The 11,378-nt window shown below is 42.4% G+C and overlaps 3 protein-coding genes across 4 annotated transcripts; all 3 read right to left on the minus strand.

Annotated features, from left to right (window-relative positions):
- Nucleotides 1-176: 176 nt before the first annotated feature.
- On the minus strand, nucleotides 177-2,027 carry LOC124293879. Its single transcript, XM_046736679.1, has 3 exons — nucleotides 1,690-2,027; nucleotides 1,097-1,485; nucleotides 177-984 (listed from the first exon to the last, which is right to left on the minus strand). Exons 1-3 carry the CDS (start codon nucleotides 1,945-1,947, stop codon nucleotides 345-347), a joined length of 1,287 nt encoding a protein of 428 aa, XP_046592635.1. The 5' UTR covers nucleotides 1,948-2,027; the 3' UTR covers nucleotides 177-344.
- Nucleotides 2,028-2,110: 83 nt separating this feature from the next.
- Nucleotides 2,111-4,590, minus strand: LOC124294108 (putative uncharacterized protein DDB_G0281733). The gene is made up of 3 exons (XM_046737985.1): nucleotides 4,406-4,590; nucleotides 3,449-3,909; nucleotides 2,111-2,484 (listed from the first exon to the last, which is right to left on the minus strand). The coding sequence occupies exons 2-3, from the start codon at nucleotides 3,822-3,824 to the stop codon at nucleotides 2,111-2,113; spliced, it is 750 nt and encodes a 249-aa protein (XP_046593941.1). The 5' UTR covers nucleotides 3,825-3,909; nucleotides 4,406-4,590.
- A 422-nt stretch (nucleotides 4,591-5,012) lies between these two features.
- Nucleotides 5,013-7,675, minus strand: LOC107228238 (basic helix-loop-helix transcription factor amos). Of its 2 annotated transcripts, none has more exons than XM_046737485.1 (5): nucleotides 7,331-7,675; nucleotides 6,628-6,854; nucleotides 6,210-6,378; nucleotides 5,883-6,091; nucleotides 5,013-5,699 (listed from the first exon to the last, which is right to left on the minus strand). In XM_046737485.1, exons 1-5 carry the CDS (start codon nucleotides 7,450-7,452, stop codon nucleotides 5,593-5,595), a joined length of 834 nt encoding a protein of 277 aa, XP_046593441.1. In that variant the 5' UTR covers nucleotides 7,453-7,675; the 3' UTR covers nucleotides 5,013-5,592. The 2 variants fall into 2 exon arrangements, with proteins under 2 accessions (XP_046593441.1, XP_015525113.2); XM_015669627.2 differs by having other exon boundaries at nucleotides 5,017-5,699; nucleotides 5,883-6,094.
- Between the last annotated feature and the right edge of the window lie 3,703 nt (nucleotides 7,676-11,378).

Below are 11,378 nucleotides of genomic sequence, written 5' to 3' on the forward strand. Positions count from 1 at the left end.
AATCATGAAACATCAAGTTGCGCCACAATTTACCTGCGAACATACTTGTGAGAATGCAGCATAAACGTGAATATACAAATTTACGGTTTGATAATTTAACCGTTTATGTAGTTTATCTTTGCCAATTAGTAATAATATAATACATTTTTCATTGCGCAACTTCTGTCGGGCATGAAACTAATTTTTTTTTTTTGTTACATACACAGTAGTATCCAATATAACTATCCCTGCTCAACTCGACTATATATCATCTGATTATCTAACTTGAGTACTATAATGAATTTGTGGAAACAGTTCACGGAATTATACAAAAGGCACATCAAGGAACGACGGAAGGAACTTTTTCATCCTTCGCGGGGTTGAAGCCACTGCAAGCTGTGTTTTGCGTCGAGACTGTCAACATATTGACTGAGGTCGCGCTGTCCAACCCCAGTTGCGACGCAGTAGAGAAGACTAGTGTCAACGAGGAGCTCTTCGAGCCAATGATGGTCGTTAGTTTTTCGATCGGGAGTTTGGACCCCTTCGCTGACGGTAATCGTTGTGGTGTTCGACGGTTCTCGTGATAAAGATCCAGTTGCGTCTTCTGCAGAGATCACCGACGTCTTTCGCGTCATTTCCGGTTCCCTGCAACTCGTTTTCACTCCGTCCTTCGATCCTCGGCTCAAGGATCGACCGGCAAAAGAGGCAGCTCCCTGCTCCTTCAGGCTTTCATTATACTCCGAAAGGATCTTAGCGATTTCTGAGGCCTCGCTGGTGTTCCGGAGGATTGCAGATGACCCATCATTCGGTTTTTTGTCGCAATTATCGTCCGGTGGTAGCGGTGAGTCATCGTGACTAGAAGGCAGGTCCTCCATCGGTAGAAGCTTTTTGTATATCGAAGACATCTCCATCAGCGTCTCGTCGCTTATCGACGAATCCTCGAGCTCCGTAAGGTTTATACTGTCCGCACCGAGCGGCTGCCCATCAGCGGTCATTTGCTCTGTGCTGAAATAAATTGATTTTAGGAAAAAGTTCCATGCATGCAACTTTCACATACATCGAACTACATTGCGACGTGAATCCTGCTTGGATCTTTGCATAGCTTGAGTGTGCTTACTTTTTTCCGTCTTTGAGTTCGTTGTCCAGTTGAGTCCAAGCCTCAGCGTCGTGGCGCCGTTTTTTTCCGACGATGCGACGGTAGCTGGGCAACATTACCTGGGCACAGTAGGCCAGCACCGAATGCAGGCTTTCGTGCATGCAAGCTCTAAAAGATGCATTCGAGCCCTCGATGATGGGCTGAATAGCATTTTTAGTCGATGGTAGTTTTTGGAGGAATCTCGACGACGTGGGAGACGTCGTCGGCGGGGTTCGCCTCGGGCGTGGGTCCACCGACACCACTTCCACCTCATCCGGTCCATCCAGAACCTCCCGGTACGTGCAGTCAAACCCTTCGGTATCAGTGCTCGACCAGAAAATACGACCTGCATAACCCGCTGCTAATCCAACCTAAAGATTTGTCGTGTAGAAGAGGTCAGTGAAGGGTTCAAGATCGCTTTTGATCTCAAACTTCCAGAACTTTCAGTACTCAACATTTGTCGGAAGTTTGTGCCAGGGTAAGTATTCAAAGGTGACATTGAGAAATGACCGGTCACTAGTACATCTAAACTACGCTTACCATACACCATATGTTATGCATAGATGAGTAATGACCTGAGGATGGAAGACGGGTCTTTCGTGCATGCCGTGAACGGGCCATTCTCGCCATTCAGTCTCATCTTTTCGAGTCGGGGCCTGATAGGTGGCTCCAACGGTGTAGAGCTTTCTGGTAACCGATCTGGTATTCATGTAGGGTGTGGTTGAGGGTCTGGTTCTTCTGCTGGTTCCTAGTTCGGCAATTCCTTCGTTTCTCCCTAGTCTCCTGGTAGCGAGAAGTCGCTGCCGTTGCCGGGGACACGTAGCCGACGTCATGGACGTCGTTGCCGCTACCCCAGCTGTAGTCGCATTTTTCTTCGAGCTACATCGCGTAGGATTTCTTCTTGGAACCACGTCGAGAATTCTTCCGGATGGAATAGAATGAAAAGATAATAAAAAGATAAGGCGGAAAAAGATCAAGATCGTAAGTAATGCCTGCCTACTTTTTTACTCCACTCGCTCTGGCTGCTCTGCGTGTGCGTTTAACTTTGCTGGATGGTGTGGCGGGTCGGGACTCAAAGCCACCACTGCTGCTAGCGCTACCACAGCTACTGACGCTACTGCCGCTGCTTGTGCTGCTGCTGCTACTGCTGCTACCAGTCGTTGTCGTAGTCGTGGCCGTCGTTGTCTCAACTGAGCTTCCGTTCGAGTTGTTCGGGGCTGCGTCGGCTTCCGGGGTCCTGACAGTGAAAGTGTCGTCGTTTCCGTCGGCGCTCTCCATTCTGGGTTCTTGTTTTATAAGGACAGTTCCTGGAGGAAGTTTGTGAACTGGTACCGAGGACAGTCCCGTGGAGACCGAACCGGAGCTCAATCCTGGAAAAAAATACATGATTTGAGTCGAAATATATGAAATGGAACTTTCCAAAGAAATCTCTATAAATTGTTGAATTTTTTTTATTTTTGTCCGTCTAAATACTTGAATTTTTCTGCAACTTTATGATAAATATTTGTTAGTTTCTACTGCAAATTTCTTTACGGGATTAATTCATAAATACATACAGTAATTTTCATATTGGAAATGCAGATAAAATTTTCGTCGATAAACTTGGAATAGTAAGTTTTTACCGGCCGCGTTAAAGGATACTTATTTTGGCTATTATTAGTGCCCAAACATGGTTGCCCTAAAAAATTTTTCGGTGGCGGGGGAAACACATAGACTTGATACAAGGGTACCTCCCTGCTTGCCTAATTGCTTTCCCCGCATGGCGACTGGTCCCAACTCTTTCGATCGTGCAACAAAGTGGGCCAGCTCCAGGACTATCTCTGACCTTCGGTTTGGGCTTCAGCGGCCCCGTAATATCCCGCAGTCTATCTCTATAAAGTCTATGTGTATAGGCTCTCAATAATAGTCTATGAAATAAGTATCATATTGAAGTTACGTAAGTATGGTTATCGTAATGGATCATGCTGAGGAAAAACCGTTATTTCACCATTTTGGAATTGTCTGAAAATTAGTAAACCGTAATAAAACAAAACTCACTCATATTTCGAAATCTCAGTTCCTTCAAAATCATTGTAAAATTAAGAAGATAGTAACTTTTACCCCAATGTTTCGTTACGATAACTTCACTAACTTCAACCTCGTAAATAAGTAATATTTTGCTCGATCGGTAAGGACTGACTATACAGCATTATTCAAATAATCTTCGAAAGGAGCGAAATTTTACTCTGTCGATAAACACTGGCTAGATCATCCCCTTAAACACAATGTGTCAATAATAAAGAAAAAAATATTAAATTTCTTGAGAAAAATATTTTTATGAGTGAATGAACCTACGATCTTCGTCTTCATCCTTCTCGGTGACATTGAATTGCCTACGAAGTTCCATCTTTGATGCCTGGTCGCTGAGGTCGATCACTCGTGGTTTTTTCACTTGACCATCCGATCTGGGCCCGCGGAGTGATTCTCCAGTATTGGAAACGGGGGTCCGAGTCTCTTCGGCTTTTTGAAACGACTTTTTGAACGACTTTACCACGGCCAATGGCAGCTCACGGATGTAGTGATACCTCGCTCGTTTCGGAATACCTGCAGAATTACTGCCCTTCTTTATCACCGCTATCACGCTTATCTCGTCGTCCGAGGCCCCGGCCGACGAAGTCCTTCCTTTTCGTGGACTCTTGTTGCTCGGTTTGCTCCTGCCGTCCAAGCTCATCACGGGATCGGTGAGGAAAGTTCAATTTTCGGGGTAATACGAGTTCGCGGCGTGTCTTTGATAAAAGAAAAACTGCAATCAGTCGCTGCAATTCACATTACATACCGTCGTTTTGCAAAAATATATACGCAGATTGTCTATTCGATTTCGGCAGCACCATATTTTACTGAAAGTGACGTCACATCAATAATAAGTTCGCATTACAAATATTCGATTCGCTACTAATTATTAGTATGCAGAAGAGTCCAACCCAATGTTTTTAGCGTGATATTAAGAATTTGAAACTACCCAGGGACCCTTGCGCAGGATGCGACTAAACGAATAGACAATCGGTCCTCGCCGCAGTCATTTGTTTCGCAATACAGCATATCTTCCCAACTAGGTTAAATGTGCGATTATACAAATCCGAAGAAGCTTATAACAATCAATCAATAACTGCTCAGATCCGAACGTTTCAAGAAACACAATGAGGCTTACAACGCAGAAGTACGAGCACTTTACATCTTGTCCATGGTACGAAAACGTCAATCAGTCAGTTCGCGATGCTCGCGATTCGATGGCAGTCGGTAATTAAAAAGTACCTGAGAAAGTAGCAAGCTTATTCTCACGGCCGAGTGAAGATGAATTCCGAATCGAGTCTGAAATCGGCGAATACGAGGTGACTGACGATTAATGCTTTTTGGTTGGAAATAACACTGCAAATCGTCGCGACGTGAATACCGGCTTCGCTAAGTTATAGCCGCTCATTTGTTTTCGATCTTCATCTTGTTACCACAGCCGACGCAACTGTTGTCATTTACGCTCACGCATCTTACACCTAGAGCCCTCTAGCCGGCTACTGTGGACCCTGCAGCCGTCGACTCGTCCGCTGTGGGAAATTGAGGATGCATAATACTTCGAGAAGTGCGAAATCCCTCGGCAATACTTTGTTGCGAGCTCACTGATGTCGTCATCGACATATAGGTAGTATGGATTAGGCTCAGGCCATGCCAGTGGAATACGACCAGCTGGTAGAAAGTGATAGCCACTGGTGGCCGTCAATCTCTTTCTATTCAGGAGCGTAGCAATATGATAGAGAGAGAAAGCAATTGACCTCCACCTCGTTCTCTCTGTCTAAATCTAGCGGACACTTTTCGAAGGCCTTCATGTTGGGATTGCACAGTCCATACTAAGTATATATGTCGATGGATGTCGTTAATTTTGTTAATTTTCTTTTCTACCGTTAATACGTATAACACAGTGTCATAATACGTGATAAGATTCTTGCACATACGAAATAAGTTATGGTTAAAACATAATTGTACCAGCTTATACTTAATTAAATTCATTTCTTATTTATTTCTTTTTCATTGTAGGTAATGTAGCCTTAGCGTGCAGTACCATTTTGATTCAAGATATATACTGATATTCAAAGCGCAAAATAAAAATTACTTTTATGCAGCCATTTATACATACTATAAGTACAATATTGCACATGGCCTAAAATATCTGCTCCGTACAATCCTTTCAAAATGTATACATATGTAGGTATAGATGTACATCTAATACGTTGAACACTTTGAATATTACATTCCTGGCTGCGCATAAAATTATTTAGATACAACGGTGTACTTTAATTTAGGTATGCACGTATTTACTGTAAATTTACGAACTAACTACGCGATGTTTTGCATCAGAAAAATATTATTTACAACAAATAAATTACGGCTAAATAGGTACTGTTACGTGATTATCATACTTCCCCTTCATTTATGCTACGTAAACTAATTCAGTTCATATTGTCTGCGGTGAGTGCAAGCGTCGTCAGCACCGAACGACGATTTGGATTAACACCAAGGTTCTCCCAATTTATCCAAGACAGCCGCGCCGTCAAATCTACGAGGTACAATTTACGTGAGATTAGAAAATCGAGGAAATTCCTTTACTCCTCCGAAGGCTAATAAAGGAGCGAGATATACTCGACATAACAGTGACTCGAACCGATTCGAGTCGTGAAATTGGACCCAGAGCTTCGATCACCTCCAATTCGAAACGTTTCCCAAACAAATAATTCCTCACCACTGGTGTTCCATTCTGCACGTTCGCCACTTATCTCGCCTCGAAGACACCGTTCTACGTACGTGAGAGGATCGAGTCTGGCGGCAAGAACTTCCCTGAGGAGAGCGATGTAGGCGATGGCGAGGCGGAGGGTGTCGATTTTCGACAGTCTTTTCTCGTAGGGAAACGTTGGCACGTGAACTCTCAGCTCGTCGAAAGCCGAGTTGATGCTGCTAAAAATCGCAATCACATTTAGAAGTCGGCCTTCTTCCTTATCGGGCTGAAATGAAAAACGAACGAGACCGAAACCCGGAGGCAAAATTCTACTATCATGTTAGATCTTCTCACCTGAGCATCCGCTTTCGCTCCCGGATGTTCGCTGCGTGCCTCTGAATTCTGTACGGACTTCCGTTTGGATAGTAACCCTCCTCGACTCCGCCGTTCATCGAACTCATTCCGTTAATCCCGTTTATACCGTTCATATTCGTCATTCCGTTCATCTCGGCGTCGTTGTGGTCTGCGAAACAATTTCGCGGTATTAGATAAACGAATTCAACATAATTTTGTTTAAAACTGACGTTACACTTTCTTCTCCACTGGGTTGGCTTTTGCCCTCGGAAAAAATCCACTTCTCTAAGTATTAAACCATTTCTTTCAAAACGGGCATTAAAAATATTTCCCGTTTTACCCAAGTCGTCCGCGTACCTTCCACATTGTTCAAACGCCAATGATTCACTTTGAAAATTATCTAATCAATTATGATTACCTGCACTAGACTGAACGGGCATGTGATAGTGAAGAGGTGAATGGGTGTGAGAATGTCCGTGGTTATGTTGCTGGTGTCCTGGACCAGGATGAACCACGTGCTGTTGTTGTTGTTGCTGTTGCTGTTGCTGTTGTTGCGACGAGGATCTTCCTGCGTAAACGCAAGATGGAAGCTCGGATAAATCTTCCTCGCTGATGTCGCTGCTGGGACTCACGTAATACTGAGTGCTGAAACAAGCGTTATTCAAGTCAAATATCCCGCATATAATCATAGAAGTTGCAAAATCAGCCTCGAATGAAATCTAAACTGACGGTATTCGTTCCAGAGATGTATTTTATCAATAATATAATTACTTGTAACAGGGTTAAGTTGGAATTGAACTCGACACTTGTAAAAACCGATTAGAATTAAATATCAGAGATTACTTTATAAATCTCTTGTCGGAATTAAGTTTCACACGACTTTTGAGAATCAAGGCTCATTCCGAATACTGTTCAAACGTTGCTTTTTTAATTACGAATAGTCTGAAACTTGACGTTGATCCACGGTTGGAATCAGACTTCAAAAGCGTCGTCTCGCTTGGAGAAATGGTAAAAAAAACCTGGTCTCTGATTAAGCCAAGTATCTCGATAACCGAAAAACCTGCACCTCTTCTTCAGGTAACAAATTATATCAACATTGTCGATTTTGATCCTCCTATTACCTGGAGCAAGCGACCGTGGAGTCAGCGGGTCCTCTGGTAGTTGCGGGTCCGCTTCGGTGTCGAATCCTCTGATTGCGTTCCTCGTATTCGTACTGATTCCTCCCGGGATGAGCCGACATCATGAGTGGATGGTGCTTTGCCCGTTGTTCGTCTTAATTTAAAATCCAAGCAGCGCGCAAGTCGCAAGTTTCTAAAATATTTATACACGCTATGAAAAATTCAGATCCACCGGCAGCATCCAGCGTTCCCCGAAGATCTCGCTTTCGTTTCCAATTTAGCCAGTTGTCACAATTATCCTGTTGGATTTCCGGATATCGCGGCGCGTCCTGTCCTCGAATATTAAATCACGACTATCAGCCGGATCCCCGGGGAGCCAACCTTATATACCTAGCCTCTAAACGATATCGCTCGGGGATGATCGATACCCCAGACAACTCTGGGCGGAGCCAGGCAGCGACCCTTAGGATCGGCCAATCGGGAATTCGGGAGGCTCGAAATTATACGGAAGGTACGGAGCCATTGGTTCGAGGCCGAGGGCCTTGAGGCGAGTCTCCGGTGCTCAAACGGGTTTTTCTTTGTGCGCGATCGCGGTGGGCGTAAGCTTTTCTACTCACACCATGCAGCTTTTCGTTCTCCTGAAGAGGAGCCATTGCGGCTCGGTTCCTAAGTGCAAGACAAGTATAGGTACGGCTAGATTTTACCACGTCGTTTAGCTTTTCGCCGAGATCCGTTTATCAAGGAGGGTTGTCGTAATAGTTAAATTGTTTTTTATTTTTCGCCGTTGGAGTCTGGTGGAAATCGATTTACACTACTTTGTAAGACGTACCCATACTGTTCTAGCTTTTGCGTGAAACTTTATACGAAGCATCTTTGTATTCGTTCCTATTGAAAGTCAGACACTCTGTTTTCTCGAAGCTGGTCTTCTCGGACGAATCTATAATGCAGGTCTTTTACAACGTTCTAAAAATATTTTCAAACATATTGTTTTACGGTATGTGGAAATTTTTACTATAACCGAATAACGCGAAGGATTCAAGAATCTTTTCTCGTTAGTGGGAGACTAAGTTGAGAAAAAAAAAGTGGAATCGTTGTGAAGTATTTTCAGGACCATTCAATCAATGAATTTTGGAAAGCTTTGGACCAAGACTTGTGATCAGGCGATTTGAATTCCTGTAAAAAGTAGGTAATCACATCAGGAATATTACTGATATTGGAATTTAAGGAGTTACACCTAGTTGGTAGTCCGAAAACGGGCAAATTTTCAAGAATTTTTCATTAAGAGAAATTTTAATTTGTTGATATAAAAATTTACATACATATTGTGGTAACATTAAAATTCATCCTGATATATTTTATTTGGAAAAATAGTGATTTTTAAATCTGCTATAGGCGATTTCCGGGAGCACCTCTAAAAAAGGCGTCTTGTCGTGAGCAAGATATCTCTGAACTGGATCGTCCGAAGTAGAAAACCAAAAAGATTTAATTTATATACGTTATTATCTGGTCTTTGATCGAAGGAATAAGCAAAATATTAATTTTGAACAAAACGGCGGCTTCTCAAAAGAAAAAAACAAATAAAGAAATTCGATTTTCCATAAAGATTTTCGCCTTAGTTTGTTTATAAAATAGATAATATTTATCGATGAGAAAAAACCTTCGATCAAGGACTGAAAAATATATCCATAAAGCTTAGGTAAAAAATTGTGACTGATCAGTTAATCCGTTTCCGAGAAATCTTGCCTACCGAGTTTGAAAACATGATTTTGAGAAAAACGCGTACAAAAATTTCAAAAGCTCATTCAAACGCTCCGGAACGTCTTTGAAAATTTGCGCGTAACTTGGAGAATATTCGTCGGATTGACAAGAAATTTTCTATGCGTATACTTGAATGTACGTGTACATTACGAAAATGAAAATAAACTCCTTAATCAAAACCAGACAACCGATCAGATCCTTACAAATTACCGTCAGGCAATCCGTACGATAAAAGCTACATAGCTCGGATAATTTGCTGTATGGAAGTTTGCCTGCAGTCGATTAGCAAGATATACGAATTAAAGCGGCGTCCGTCGGCCAATTGTGAGAATTGATTGTGAGCGTCAAATCGCGCGGCGATTATTATAACGAAGGTCGGAATGACAGCCTGAGAAAATCATTTACAGAGCCGTATATACGCATGGATTCGTATACGTTGGTCTCGTACGCAGTGCATGGCGTTAAACCGAGGTTCCATTCAAGGGATCTTGAATTGAATTGATGCCGGCAACCACACGCAGCTTAAATATTAGTCTTTCCTCCGGCGGTGCAGCGGGATGAACGGGTAAATCAGACATCGCTCGGCTATGTCGGTGAATGGGCAAATATTCAAATTAGGTAGGTACCTTTACACGAGTTCCCCGGCTCCTGCCCCCGCTGACAATAAAATACGCTCCGTATGCAATTATACAAGGTGTTAATGCGCTCACAATGGAACCGGCCTGCCAACCCTTACGTACGAAGAAGATCACGCATCCCACACATTGTAGATACAGAATAAAGTGCGGTGGGATCCGTGATGATTCCCCGTCGTACACGACAAGCTTCGCTACCTTTTCACCTAATTTTTTCTCGATACAACATCCGCGGGCAATTTATTTCGAGAATTTTCAATGCGATTGCGGGATACACTGAGAGAAATTTTTAGTTCCGGTTACCGCTCAGTCCTTGACTATTTTCATTTTTTAAAATCGAAAAATATACTTCTAGGTAGATATTGAAAATTAGTTTTCTAGCTGTTACCGGAAAGTCTGGTATCCGTTAGTATTCTTTCTCGTTACGATCACTGTTGCTATATTTTCTTGTAACTGTTGCGAAAATTTAACGATTGTGCAACGATAAATTGACGTTAAAGCCTTGTTTAACTAAAAGAGTAGAGTAAACCTCAAAAACTGATTTTGCGTTGCAATTACCAAAAACAGATCGACGATAGCGCAAAATATTTAGGCGTACCTCGTCTTCGTAATTCCAACAATATTCAAACAGTTTTTTCAACGATATCTGTTTTACTCAATTTTTCTAGTTACTGTGAAAAATGAAATTTTTCTCAGTGTATTTTTGAAGAATCTGAAACGGAGTTCTAGGCCTCGTTTGGATGTGAAGAAAATTTCGACGTTTTATAGGCTTCTAACAATATTACCTATATTAGACCTTCCGGGATAGGGAAACACTGAATAATAAAAGATCACATATTTTAATCTCACAACTGCGCGTAAGTCTGAGGATCTGGAGGGTGTAAATGAGATTTAAATTCGATTCGGTTAATCCGAACTATAATACAAAGAAATAAAGGGTTGAGAAAGGTTCAAGGAAGTCCTAAAATCTCGACTCTGGAAATTTGCGATGGAATAGCAGGAAGTTTCATGAAGATAAATGCTCGTTCAGTATATTTCTGATTTCGGTGAAGTTGAACCGATGCTATCAGATTTTTGAAAAAAATTCCAGATGACTCAAAGCATGGATTCATATTGTCTACATTCGATGTAAAAACCTTTTAAATCACTTGATCCCGACTCTTTATTAGACGTTTGATCGAGGATGTTGAGTGTAATTTTCTGTGAAAGAATCACCCTGTATTAAATTTAAAAAAAAATACCAGCAATCGGTCGACTCCCTTTACCAAATCCAATTGTTCGTAAAAATCTAAAAATCTGCTGATCAAATCAGCTTTTAGCCACATTCTACGTATAAATGTTACGCCTACATGCATCTGGTGCAACCGTGTCTCTCCATACCATAAATACGTGCCTATCCTGTGTAGTTTTCGGGATAAATGCATAAGTCCTATTTCGGATCGCCACCCGTCGGTCGCGTGTCGTCACTCGTCATCGCATGCGACGCGGTTGTATGTATACTTATGGCGCAGAGGGTGACGTGCTATGGTCCACCCTGTCTTGTAGTTTGTATGGATATTCAGGCCGCCCCATTTTAATCGTTATGTACAGTCGAACACCCCCGAAGTTGATTGCCAGGATGCAGTAATTTTCGGATCGAGGTTCGCGCTCTTCTTCGA

The sequence above is a fragment of the Neodiprion lecontei genome, chromosome 4 (assembly GCF_021901455.1).
Source record: "Neodiprion lecontei isolate iyNeoLeco1 chromosome 4, iyNeoLeco1.1, whole genome shotgun sequence".
NCBI lineage: Eukaryota > Metazoa > Arthropoda > Insecta > Hymenoptera > Diprionidae > Neodiprion > Neodiprion lecontei.

What these genes read in the sequence shown, in the direction of transcription:
- LOC124293879 (XM_046736679.1), bottom strand. Translation starts at nt 1,947, where the DNA reads ATGACGTCGGCTACGTGTCCCCGGCAACGGCAGCGACTTCTCGCTACC. An exon ending in GACCCGTCTTCCATCCTCAG is followed by an intron (nt 1,486 to 1,689) that starts GTCATTACTCAT and finishes ACAAATCTTTAG; the next exon opens with GTTGGATTAGCAGCGGGTTA. An exon ending in GAACTCAAAGACGGAAAAAA is followed by an intron (nt 985 to 1,096) that starts GTAAGCACACTC and finishes AATTTATTTCAG; the next exon opens with CACAGAGCAAATGACCGCTG.
- LOC124294108 (XM_046737985.1), bottom strand. Translation starts at nt 3,824, where the DNA reads ATGAGCTTGGACGGCAGGAGCAAACCGAGCAACAAGAGTCCACGAAAA. An exon ending in GAAGGATGAAGACGAAGATC is followed by an intron (nt 2,485 to 3,448) that starts GTAGGTTCATTC and finishes ATTTTTTTCCAG; the next exon opens with GATTGAGCTCCGGTTCGGTC.
- LOC107228238 (XM_015669627.2), bottom strand. Translation starts at nt 7,452, where the DNA reads ATGATGTCGGCTCATCCCGGGAGGAATCAGTACGAATACGAGGAACGC. An exon ending in TCCACGGTCGCTTGCTCCAG is followed by an intron (nt 6,855 to 7,330) that starts GTAATAGGAGGA and finishes CGCTTGTTTCAG; the next exon opens with CACTCAGTATTACGTGAGTC. An exon ending in GAGCGAAAGCGGATGCTCAG is followed by an intron (nt 6,095 to 6,209) that starts GTGAGAAGATCT and finishes TGCGATTTTTAG; the next exon opens with CAGCATCAACTCGGCTTTCG.